Source organism: Piliocolobus tephrosceles, chromosome 21, assembly GCF_002776525.5.
Source record: "Piliocolobus tephrosceles isolate RC106 chromosome 21, ASM277652v3, whole genome shotgun sequence".
Taxonomy (NCBI): Eukaryota; Metazoa; Chordata; class Mammalia; order Primates; family Cercopithecidae; genus Piliocolobus; species Piliocolobus tephrosceles.
Genome location: NC_045454.1, coordinates 45,239,508 through 45,251,655, shown reverse-complemented (window position 1 = coordinate 45,251,655; position 12,148 = coordinate 45,239,508). Strand labels below are relative to the sequence as shown.

The 12,148-nt window shown below is 57.2% G+C and overlaps 2 protein-coding genes across 4 annotated transcripts in view; both read left to right on the top strand.

Annotated features, from left to right (window-relative positions):
• Positions 1-2,462, top strand: part of ZNF358 (zinc finger protein 358) — a 4,651-nt gene extending 2,189 nt beyond the window's left edge. For all 3 annotated transcript variants that reach the window (XM_031934853.1, XM_031934854.1, XM_023186769.2), the window contains exon 2: positions 642-2,462. In XM_031934853.1, coding sequence (XP_031790713.1) covers positions 642-2,386 — 1,745 coding nt within the window. In that variant the 3' untranslated portion in view covers positions 2,387-2,462. The remainder of the gene's footprint in view (positions 1-641) is intronic.
• Positions 2,463-4,152: 1,690 nt separating this feature from the next.
• MCOLN1 (mucolipin 1) overlaps positions 4,153-12,148 on the top strand; it is an 11,997-nt gene continuing 4,001 nt past the window's right edge. Inside the window, exons 1-11 of the mRNA XM_023186707.2 lie at positions 4,153-4,330; positions 6,862-7,067; positions 8,653-8,820; positions 8,903-9,068; positions 9,660-9,768; positions 10,003-10,099; positions 10,298-10,397; positions 10,737-10,843; positions 10,961-11,110; positions 11,241-11,342; positions 11,742-11,864. Coding sequence (XP_023042475.1) covers positions 4,300-4,330; positions 6,862-7,067; positions 8,653-8,820; positions 8,903-9,068; positions 9,660-9,768; positions 10,003-10,099; positions 10,298-10,397; positions 10,737-10,843; positions 10,961-11,110; positions 11,241-11,342; positions 11,742-11,864 — 1,359 coding nt within the window. The 5' untranslated portion in view covers positions 4,153-4,299. The remainder of the gene's footprint in view (positions 4,331-6,861; positions 7,068-8,652; positions 8,821-8,902; positions 9,069-9,659; positions 9,769-10,002; positions 10,100-10,297; positions 10,398-10,736; positions 10,844-10,960; positions 11,111-11,240; positions 11,343-11,741; positions 11,865-12,148) is intronic.

Below are 12,148 nucleotides of genomic sequence, written 5' to 3'. Positions count from 1 at the left end.
AAAGAAAGAAAGAAAGAAAGAAAGAAAGAAAGAAAGAAAGAAAGAAAGAATTGAAGTTAGTTGAGTGTGTTGCATCTGTAATTCCAGCTACTTGGGAGGCCCAGGTGGGAGGATCGCTTGAGCCCAGGATTTCCAGTCTACAGTGAGCTATGATCACATCACTGCACTCTAGCCTGGGTGACAGAGTGAGACTCCATCTCAAAAAAATAAAAATAAAGATGTAGGGCTGGGCCCGGTGGCTCATGTCCGTAATCCCAGCACTTTGGGAGGCTGAGGGGGTGGATCACCTGAGGTCAGGAGTTTGAGACCAGCCTGGCCAACATGGTGAAATCTTGTCTCTACTAAAAATACCAAAATTAGCGAGGTGTGGTGGCGAACGCCTGTAATCCCAGCTACTCCGGAGGCTAAGGCAGGAGAGTTGTTTGAAACTGGGAGGCAGAGGTTGCAGTGAGCCGAGATCCTGCCATTGCACTCCAGCCTTAGCGACAGAAAAAGACTAAATAAATAAATAAATAAAATTTAAAAAGTGGGTTCTGAGGGCACAACCGGGTCCCCTTTCTCATCCCTAACCAGACTCCAAAAGACACCCCCGGCTCCCCTAGAACCCACCTACCCTCTACCCTCTATTCTTGCCCTTGCAGGTCCTGCCCCAGAAGCTGCCTGCACATCCGCGCCTGAAATGCGGCGCTCAGTCCTGGTCAGGAACCCAGGCCACAAAGGCCTGAGACCCGTTTATGAAGAGCTCGACTCTGATTCCGAGGACCTAGACCCCAATCCTGAAGATCTGGACCCCATTTCTGAAGACCCAGAGCCTGATCCTGAAGACCTCAACACTGTCCCGGAAGACGTGGACCCCAGCTATGAAGATCTGGAGCCCGTCTCGGAGGATCTGGACCCCGACGCCGAAGCTCCGGGCTCGGAACCCCAAGATCCCGACCCCGTGTCCTCGAGTTTCGACCTCGATCCAGATGTGATTGGCCCCGTACCCCTGATTCTCGATCCTAACAGCGACACCCTCAGCCCCGGCGATCCAAACGTGGACCCCATCTCCCCCGGCCTCACTGCCACCCCCCAGGTCTTGGCCACCAGCCCCGCGGTGCTCCCCGCCCCCGCCAGCCCGCCCCGGCCCTTCTCCTGCCCGGATTGCGGGCGAGCCTTCCGCCGCAGCTCCGGGCTGAGCCAGCATCGCCGCACCCACAGCGGTGAGAAGCCGTACCGCTGCCCCGACTGCGGGAAGTCCTTCAGCCACGGTGCCACCCTGGCGCAGCACCGTGGCATCCATACCGGGGCGCGGCCGTACCAGTGCGCGGCCTGCGGCAAGGCCTTCGGCTGGCGCTCCACGCTGCTGAAACATCGCAGCAGCCACAGCGGGGAGAAGCCGCACCACTGCCCGGTGTGTGGCAAGGCCTTCGGGCACGGCTCGCTCCTGGCGCAGCACCTGCGCACGCACGGCGGCCCGAGGCCCCACAAGTGCCCGGTGTGCGCCAAGGGCTTCGGCCAGGGCTCCGCGCTCCTCAAACACCTGCGCACGCACACGGGCGAGCGGCCCTACCCGTGTCCGCAGTGCGGCAAGGCCTTCGGGCAGAGCTCGGCGCTGCTGCAGCACCAGCGCACACACACGGCCGAACGCCCCTACCGCTGCCCCCACTGCGGCAAAGCCTTCGGGCAGAGCTCCAACTTGCAACACCACCTGCGCATCCACACGGGCGAGCGGCCCTATGCCTGCCCGCACTGCTCCAAGGCCTTCGGGCAGAGCTCAGCGCTGCTCCAGCACCTGCACGTGCATTCGGGCGAGCGTCCCTATCGCTGTCAGCTCTGCGGGAAGGCCTTTGGCCAGGCCTCCAGCCTCACCAAGCACAAACGGGTGCATGAGGGTGCAGCCGCTGCTGCAGCTGCCGCGGCTGCTGCGGCTGCAGCAGCGGCCGCCGGCCTGGGCCTAGCGCCTGGCCTAAGCCCTGCATCCATGATGAGGCCGGGGCAGGTCTCCCTCCTGGGTCCTGATGCTGTTTCTGTGCTCGGCTCTGGCTTGGGCCTCAGCTCTGGCACCAGCTCTGGCCGTAGCCCTGACCCTGGCTCTGGGCCGGGCACTCTGCCGGATCCCAGCTCCAAACCCCTCCCTGGCTCCAGATCCACCCCCAGCCCTACTCCTGTGGAATCTTCTGACCCCAAGGCTGGGCACGATGCTGGTCCTGACCTTGTGCCCAGCCCAGACCCTGATCCTGCGCCCAGCCCAGACCCTGATCCTGTGCCCAGCCCTGATCCCGACCCTGTGTCCCACCCTGACCCCTGCTCTCCCACTGGTGACACTGTCAGCCCAGCCCTCCCTACCGGCGAGAGTCCAGAGTGGGTGCAGAAGCAAGCGGCACTGCTGGGGCCTGATGGCTGAAGGGGACTCGGGCATCCTCGGGGGCCTGGGGAAGTTGTGTGTTGTGCAGTTAGTAAAATCCTCCCACTTCCTCAGGGTTCTGTGTCGTGCCTTGCCTTTTGTGCTTTCTTTCTGAGCACAGCCCCTTGCTCCAGAGATGGGACAGTGTGGCCAGGACCAGCCACAATCTGGAGCTCCAGTGTCCTGGCTTCCTTCTTAGGCCCTGGAGTGCCACCGGCCAGACTTTCCAGTTTAACCCACAATGCCTCACCCTGGTCCATCCCACTAGTCACCACTCTTTGTTCCCCTCACTTACCCCTTGCTCTTCAAAGCCCACACAGTAGGCACACAAGTGGACAAAAAGAGGCTGTTCATGTATGCAATCAACAAACATCTCTGGATTGCTGGGGTCTCTGCAGGAAGCAAAAAAAGAGGTTGCTCATTTATGCAATCAACAAACATCTCTGGATTGCTGGGGTCTCAGCAGGGAACAAGATAAGTACGGCCTCGACCTGCATGGAGCTCGCAGATATTAAATTCAGAATACTTAAAAAATAATTACAGGATATGGTATATTCTAGGAGAAGCGTAACAAGACTTCTGATATAAATGGTAGGCAGTTTTCTCAATGAAGGATTTTATAATCCCAATAATCACTAATTTAATAATCAGTACTGTTTGCCCAGCCTTATGCAATAGCTTTTGTATTCTCTCATTTAATCCTCTCAACAGCCCCAGGAGGTAGATGACTTTGATTGAATCTCCGCATTTTGCAAATGAGAAAATTGAGGCACATATATATATTTTTTTGTTTGCTTTGTTTTGTTTTGTTTTAGACAGTCTTGCTCTGTTGCCCAGGCTGGAGTGCAGTGGTGTGGTCATAGTCACTGCAACCTCGACCTCCTGGGCTCAAGCGATCCTCCCACCTTAGCCTCCCGAGTAGCGAGTAGCTGGGATTGCAGGTGCATGCCACCACCCACTGCGCTCAGCTTGGAGTTGAAGGGACTTTGGAAGATGTAGAAGTGGCATTTGTCAGTGCCTAAATTTAAATCCCAATTGCCCTCCAGAGTCCAAATTCTTAACCATTACGCTCCAGGGCAAAAGTTTGCAAAGGCTCTGGGGCTACAGAAAGTTGAGCTTTGGGTGGAGGTAGGGGCCAAATCAGAGGGCCCTGATAGACGAGAGTGGGGACTCTGCCTGTCAGTCCAGAGCAATGGGAAGCCGAGGGCAGGTTCTCGCAGGACGGATAGGCAGTATTCTTTGAAGATCCTTGTGGCTGCTGGGTAGAGAGTGGAGTGGAGGGAGGCTGAGATCAGGGAGGAGGTTGCCGCAAAGATCCAGGCCAGGAATGTTGGAAGACTCTGGGCTGGGGGCCATAGGGGTGGGGATAAGTGGTTCTATTTGATACATAATTAGGAAATCGTGTTTGCTGAAAATCCGCTGGAGAAGGGTAAAAGGAGTTTCTGGAAGAAAGAGGAAGACAGCGTTGAGATAGTACGCAGGGTCATCACCAGGCACCAACGAGGATAAGGGGTCAAGCTCTGGACATGGAAGTCACGAGCCTGGCACCGGATTCGGGGCACGGCCGGGAGCCAGGGCGGAGCTCGTCGCTGCCAAGCTCAGAGTCAGCCCATCCCCCGCCACCCAGAGCACGTCGGCGCTAGGACCTGGCGACTGCCTTCGACCCAGAGGGCGCCGGTTGAAGTACGCATGCGCGCTGTTCGGGCAAGCGTTGTCGTGGCGCAGGGGGCGGGACCAGAGGCGGTCACGTGAGGGGTTCTGGGCTACCGGGTCACGTGACCGAGGCACCGATCAGCTGATGCCGGAGGGTTTGAAGCCGCGCCGCGAGGGAGCGAGGTCGCAGTGACAGCGGCGGGCGATCGGACCCGGGCTGTCCCGCGGTACCCGCCTGCGTCGTGCGCTCCCGCCCCAGCATGACAGACCCGGCGGGTCCGCGCGGCTCAGGTGAGGGCGCGGGCGGCACCGTGGGGCCCGGAACTCAGGCGGGCGGGCTGCTTCTCCGACCTGGGGCGGCGGAGCTCCCAGTCTCTCTTTTTCTAAGCTCCAGCGCTGACTTTTCAGCTTCTTCACGGTGGAGAAATGGGCAGACGGCTCCTAGAACTTGGGCGGCGGGTGGGCACCAGCCTCTCCGATTCTCCCTCCTGAAGCCAGGCTCTGCTGGGTTCCCAAACTCAGGCAGCGATCGCGCCGGGCCGCCAGCTTCTCCCTTTGGGCCGGCGAGGTTCCTGGGATTTCCACTGGGAGCCTAGGTTCCGATTGCTCAACTTGGGCTGGAACTCAGACAGCGGGCACCAGCTTCTCCAACCCGCGCGTGAGACTCCCAGGCTTCCCCTCCTGGTTCCAGGAGACAAATGCTCAGCTCGCCTAAACTCCAGCGGGGAGAGCTGGAGGGACTGCCCCCAGGAGATTAACTCAGTTTTAGCTTTCCAAACCGGGGGAAGCGCAGTCTTCTTAAATTCGGGCTTCCAGCCAATTCTGATGCCACCCCTCCTCGGGGAGGCTAGAGGAAGACCCTTTGTGTTAGCTTCCCCTTCTGGAGCTAGCTGGGGACCCCTACCTGATAGGTGTCCCGGTGTCCCAGCTAGCAGGGTCGGGTGGGTTAGCTGTACTCTCAGCTCTGTAGACGGGCCCTGCCCTCTGACTTTGTGGTAAACAGTCACAGCAGCATCCCATTGCAAAGGGAGGGGCCGGGAACTTGTCCTTCTCGGCATAGGAGGTTCTGACAGTGCACACATTTATCCTGACAGCTTTGCTAGGCCGGGGGCCAGGCCCTAGAAAGCACATCCCCATGGGGGTGTGACAGGGACAATTCTGGGCTACTGTGACCGGTTTTGACTCCAGCAGTTGCTGAAACCTTAGATCTCACAGTTAGGCTGGAAAAAAAAATAAAACAGTGATTAGAACAGCTTGTGTTTGCTGAAGAGGTCTTTGTCTGCTGTGTCTCACTGAATTCTCAGAGCAGCTTCAGGATCTCAACCTTAGGGCTCAAGGAAAGGGTGGACTTTTTTTTTAAGAGACTTTTTTTTTTTTTTTGTTACCCGGGCTGTAGTGCAGTGGCATAATCCTAGCTCATTGTAACATTGAACTCCTGGGCTCAAGTGACCTCCCAACTCAGCCTCCCAGGTAGAAGGAGTCCCAGCTACTAACTACGGGCATGAGCCGTCACCACACCTGACTATTTACATTTTTTTTTTTTTTTTTTTTTTGTAGAGAGGGAGGTCTTGCTGTATTACCTAGGCTGGTCTCAAACTCTGGGCTCAAGCAATCGTCCCACCTTGGCCTTCCAAAGCCGTTGGGATAACAGGATGAGCCACTGAGCCCAGCCAAGGGGTAGCCTTTATAAAATTTCCACTCTTCGGATGAGGAGATGGAGCTCAGGGAGGTACCTGGAGTCACCCTACTGGAAAGTGACAGGTCTAGGATTTGATGCTAGGGCTGCACGATTTCCAGGAGCTGGTGCTTTTCAGGGAGATAAAATGAGTCTTTAGCGAATGTGTTCCATTATTATTACTTATATTGTCAATTCCCCTTCTCCAGGTCTTTGGCTTCTGAGAGTGTCAGCTGATGGGCCAGGTTATAATGAACCCAGAGGTCATCTTTTGGGTATCTGTCCAGACAAACCTAGAATACAGGCTGAGTTCTATGCTCATGTCTGGAACCTGGAGCTGGGATGAGCTCAGGAGCCTTGAATGCCCAGTGAAAAGCCCATGGGAGGCCGGGCGCGGTGGCTCAAGCCTGTAATCCCAGCACTTTGGGAGGCCGAGACGGGTGGATCACGAGGTCAGGAGATCAAGACCATCCTGGCTAATACGGTGAAACCCCGTCTCTACTAAAAAAAAATACAAAAAAAAAAAAAAAAAAAACTAGCCGGGCGAGGTGGCAGGCACCTGTAGTCCCAGCTACTTGGGAGGCTGAGGCAGGAGAATGGCGTAAACCCGGGAGGCGGAGTTTGCAGTGAGCTGAGATCTGGCCACTGCACTCCAGCCCGGGAGACAGAGCGAGACTCCGTCTCAAAAAATAAAAAAAAAAAAAGAAAAGCCGGTGGGAGCAGTTCATTCTCTCCCCACAGATCAATAACGAGAACATTGATGAAACGTTCTGACGTTCACCATGGACCAGCCCCTGTGATCAATGCTTCATAAGCATCCAGTCCTTAGCGTTCCCATGAGACATGATGACTGCCCCATTTTGCAGATGAGGAAACTGAGACTTAGAGAGCTGGTGAGCGGGAGGAGGGGCAGGAATCAGCCCAGGCCCTGTACCTCCTGAACCCCAGCTCATAACCTCTGAGCAGGACTGGTGCATAGATACAGACAACGTTGCAGCTTTTCTGGTTTTCTTTAGACCTCTCGGAACTCTTCCTTGGCAGGAGCATGGGGACATGAAGATAGGGTGTGTGCTGCCTTCCTGGTTGGATAAAGGGGAAAATGGGAGTTGCCCAGGCCTCACCCCAGCACCCTCTCCTATTCCCACAGAGACCGAGCGGCTTCTGACCCCCAACCCTGGGTATGGGACCCAGGCGGGGCCTTCGCCGGCCCCTCCAACACCCCCAGAAGAGGAAGACCTTCGCCGTCGTCTCAAATACTTTTTCATGAGTCCCTGCGACAAGTTTCGAGCCAAGGGCCGCAAGCCCTGCAAGCTGATGCTGCAGGTGGTCAAGATCCTGGTGGTCACGGTGCAGGTGAGGACAGCCAAGCAGGGGCCCCAGCCGAAGGCCACCTATGGCTGCTGTACTCCTTGAAGAAGAGTCTTAAAGCAGCACTTTGGGAGGCTGAGGCCGGTGGATCACTTGAGGCTGGGAGTTCAAGACCAGTCTGGCCAGCATGGTGAAACCCCATCTCTACTAAAAATACAAAAAAATTAGCCGTGCATGGTGGCAGGTGCCTGTAATCCCAGCTACTTGGGAGGCTGAGGCAGGAGAATCGCTTGAACTGGGAAGTAGAGGTTGCCGTGAGCTGAAATCGTGCCACTGCACTCCAGCCTGGGCAATAGAGCAAGACTCTGTCTCAAAAAAAAAAAAAAAAAAGCTACCTCTGAGGCTCAGAGAGGTTAAGAGACTTGCCCAAAGTCACACAGCAACAGAACATTGGCAGCTGGGATTTGAACCCAGGCAGTCTGACACCATGTTGACCCAATGGCTGCACAGATAGTTGGTTCTCCCTCCCCCATGCCAGACCCTGTGCTGGACTCTGGGAGCCCCAAGATGAATCAGACCCAGCCACTGCCCTAAGTGCTTGCTTCATGTCTTGGGCTGACTTTAGCGTGTCACCATGCCTCTAATTTTCCCTTGGGAAAGGGACCCAATTGGCCAGGCATGGTGGCTCATGCCTATAATCCCAGCACTTTGGGAGGCTGAAGTGGACGGATCATTTGAGGCCAGGAGTTTCAGACAGCCTGGCCAACATTGCAAAGCCCCGTCTCTACTGAAAATACAAAAATTAGCTGAGTGTGATGGCAGGTGCCTGTAACTCAGCTACTCAGGAGGCTGAGACAGGAGAATCGCTTGAACCTGGGAGGTAGAGGTTGTGAGCTGAGATCATACCATGGCACTCCAGCTTGGGCAACAGAGTGAGACTCTGTCTCAAAAAAAAAAAAAAGAAAAGGCTGGGTGCGGTGGCTCATGCCTGTAATCCTAGCACTTTGGGAGGCCGAGGCGGGCGGATCACGAGGTCAGGAGATCGAGACCATCCTGGCTAACACGGTGAAACCCCGTCTCTACTGAAAATACAAAAGATTAGCCGGGTGTGGTGGCGGGTGCCTGTAGTCCCAGCTACTCGGGAGGCTGAGGCAGGAGAATGGTGAGAACCCAGGAGATGGAGCTTGCAGTGAGCCGAGATCATGCCACTGCACTCCAGCCTGGGTGACAGAGTGAGATTCTGTCTCAAAAAAAAAAAAGAAAGAAAAGAAAAGGAACCCAGTCATGGTACTTACCCTGAAAGTTTGGGTTTAACACAGAATCTGACATCCAGTAAACATTTAATGAACATTAGTCCCTGCAGTGAGATATGTGAGTGCCCATCCCGTGTTGTATGGGGGAGGACACAGTGGTCGGCATGGCATGGAGCTTATGCCAGGAGTTGGGGTGAAATTAAAGCAAAGAAATGCACAAGTGAAATCCGTGTTTGTAGCCCAAGTTAGCAGGGCCCTGCCCCATCTTAGTGGACATCTCTAGGTCCCTCCCTGTCCTCTTCCTCTGCCTGTGCCCCGAGGAAGATATTCCCCAATCCCCATCCTAGCCATGCCAACCTCCGCTACCCTCTCCCCAGCTCATCCTGTTTGGGCTCAGTAATCAGCTGGCTGTGACATTCCGGGAAGAGAACACCATTGCCTTCCGACACCTCTTCCTGCTGGGCTACTCGGATGGGGCGGATGACACCTTCGCAGCCTACACGCGGGAGCAGCTGTACCAGGCCATCTTCCATGCTGTAGACCAGGTGCTGGTGGGCGGGCGGGTGCAGGTGTGCAGGCTGCAGAGAGTGGGCCGGACTCACAGGCCCTCCCCTTCTCTGCCCACAGTACCTGGCGTTGCCTGACGTGTCACTGGGCCGGTATGCGTATGTCCATGGCAGGGGTGATCCTTGGACCAATGGCTCAGGGCTTGCTATCTGCCAGCGGTACTACCACCGAGGCCATGTGGACCCGGCCAACGACACATTTGACATTGATCCAATGGTGGTTACTGGTGAGTGGGCAAGGCGGGGCTTCGCTGTTTGGCGCCTGAGCTACTGGGATTAAAATCAGCAGCTGTGGCTGGGCACGGTGGCTCATGCCTATACCAGCACTTTGGGAGGCTGAGGAGGGAGGACTGCTTGAGGCCCGGAGTTTGAGACCAGCCTGGGCAACGTAGGAAGGCCTTGTCTCTACGTACAAAAATATTAGCCGGGTGTGGTGGCGTGCCCCTGTGGTTCCAGCTGCTCAGGAGGCTGAGGCAGGAGGATCACTTGAGTCCGGGAGATTGAGGCTGCAGTAAGCTATGATCATGCCACTGCACTCCACGCTGGGTGACAGAGTGAGACCCTGTCTCAAAAAAAAAAAAAAAGAAAAGAAAAAAAAATATGCTTAGTGTGAATGTGACTCTTGCCACATAGAAAGCACCAGGTGTTATTTCTTAATATGGTTCATTCAGTAAATATCCGCCGGCCCAGAGAGTGCCAGGCCTGTAGGAGTGACCCAGCCCTGGGGAAGCACAGGAAAGAAGGCCACTGGGGACTCCGGGGAGACCAGCCTGGCCTCCCCTGCCCCCTGAGGCCCTTCCCTGACTCCCTGTCCTCAGACTGCATCCAGGTGGATCCCCCCGAGCGGCCCCCTCCATCCCCCAGTGACGATCTCGCCCTCTTGGAAGGCAGCTCCAGTTACAAGAACCTCACGCTCAAATTCCACAAGTACTGCCTGCTCGCTCAAGGGGGGCCCAGGGTGGGGGAGGCAGCACATTAGGGCACTCTCACCCCAGTAGCTACTTCCCTAAGGTGGGGACAGGGCCCCCCGCCTGCACTGGCACCTGCTGGGTAAGCACTTCCCCTACCAGCTGCAGAGTCAGCACGTGGCAGGGGCTCTGGCACTTGGGGCTGGAAAGGACCCGAAGACGCCCCTGCCCCTCACCCGAGCCTCCTGCCTAGGCTGGTCAATGTCACCATCCACTTCCGACTGAAGACCATTAACCTCCAGAGCCTCATCAATAATGAGATCCCGGACTGCTATACCTTCAGCGTCCTGGTGAGGCCCCCCCGGGGACCCACAGGGCTCCTGAGTTCCAGGGCAGGGACCTGGTCAGGGAGTGTCTTGGAAGCATTGGCCAAGGGCAAGCGTGCGGGTGATGAGGGAGGGAGCCCGGGGTCTGTCAGGCCACCTGTCATGTGGACCTTGGGGCTTGGGGCTGCCAAGGTTTACTCTGCCCCCAACTGGCCCCCACAGATCACGTTTGACAACAAAGCACACAGTGGGCGGATCCCCATCAGCCTGGAGACCCAGGCCCACATCCAGGAGTGTAAGCACCCCAGTGTCTTCCGGCACGGTGAGCCCCTGAGCCCCAGAGCAGCGCTGACCAGGGGCCCTGGCCTGTCCTGGGATTCCCCAAGCCCCAGAGCAGCGCTGCCTGGGGCCCTGACCTCCCTAGGAATCCGCTGAGCCTCAGATCAGCACAGATCAGGGACCCTGTCCTGTCCTGGGATCCTCCAAGCCCCAGACCAGCGCTGACCGGGGTTCTTGACTCACCCCAAGCAAGCCCTGAGCCCCACTGACCAACCAAAACCAGCCGTGCAGCCCCCTAGGTCTCCAGCCTGGCCTGGCACCAGCGCTGGCCTCCCAAGGCTCCATGCCACCCTTGGCCCTACCTGCTGTGCCCTCCCCACAGGAGATAACAGCTTCCGGCTCCTGTTTGACGTGGTGGTCATCCTCACGTGCTCCCTGTCCTTCCTCCTCTGTGCCCGCTCGCTCCTTCGAGGCTTCCTGCTGCAGAATGTGAGGCTCCTGCGTCACGTGTGCCGGTGTCCTCCCCGCCTTGCCCTGGGGAGATAGAAGCCAGGGCTTCGAGGGTCCTGTGCCTGGTCAGGCGCTCACCCCGCCTGCCTTCTGCAGGAGTTTGTGGGGTTCATGTGGCGGCAGCGGGGACGGGTCATCAGCCTGTGGGAGCGGCTGGAATTTGTCAATGGCTGGTACATCCTGCTGGTCACCAGCGATGTGCTCACCATCTCGGGCACCATCATGAAGATTGGCATCGAGGCCAAGGTACGTCCTGCCCACACCCTGGGCCCCAGGTCCCATCCCTGCTGTCAGTGCCTATCCAGGGCTATATCCTCCCCCAGGCCCTCCACAGGAAGGGCTGGGCCAGGTAGGTTGATGCAGCTCCCACCCGCAGAACTTGGCGAGCTACGACGTCTGCAGCATCCTCCTGGGCACCTCGACGCTGCTGGTGTGGGTGGGCGTGATCCGCTACCTGACCTTCTTCCACAACTACAACGTGAGCTTCTTCCACAACTACAACTACAATGCTGGGCCTTCCGCATGGTTACCCCACACCCTCCAAATAAATCCCTACGCACCCAGCACTCACCAGCCCCGACCAATGACCGCTTGCAAGCCGCCTCCTCCTACCTGCCCACACCAGATATATCTGTCGCTGGACCTGGGCGGGGCCCTGGGAGCCTGCTCCTTTGTGCCCACCCTGCTGAGTCCAGCCATGCGGTGCCCTCAGACCCCCTCAGACACGGCCACGACCCTTCTAGGCACCCACTGGCTCCCATGGCCACACCTGCTGTGCCCTCGGCAAGGCCCTGCCCCTCTCACCCCCATCTGGGTGCCCACAGCTGACCTGAGTTGTGATCACACCCTTAACGAAGCTCCCTCTGCCCCAACCCAGATCCTCATCGCCACACTGCGGGTGGCCCTGCCCAGCGTCATGCGTTTCTGCTGCTGCGTCGCCGTCATCTACCTGGGCTACTGCTTCTGCGGCTGGATCGTGCTGGGACCCTATCATGTGAAGGTACATGTAACCCCGATGTCCCTGTCATTGACCCCATGACCTTGTCATTGACACTGTGCCCCCCAGATGACCCCTCGGTGACTGCTGGGAGTCTGTCCGCTGTCCCCTGTGGTCCTTGGTGACCCTGACACTGACCCTGTGTCACAGTTGCTGATGACCCTATTTCGACCTGGATTACTCCCCTTCTGCTCTATCTACCCAGACCCTAGGTCGGCCCTGTGTCCCTGTCATTGACCTTGGGACCTGGCCATTCACATGGTGACCCCAGCCTGGGACCTGGCCAT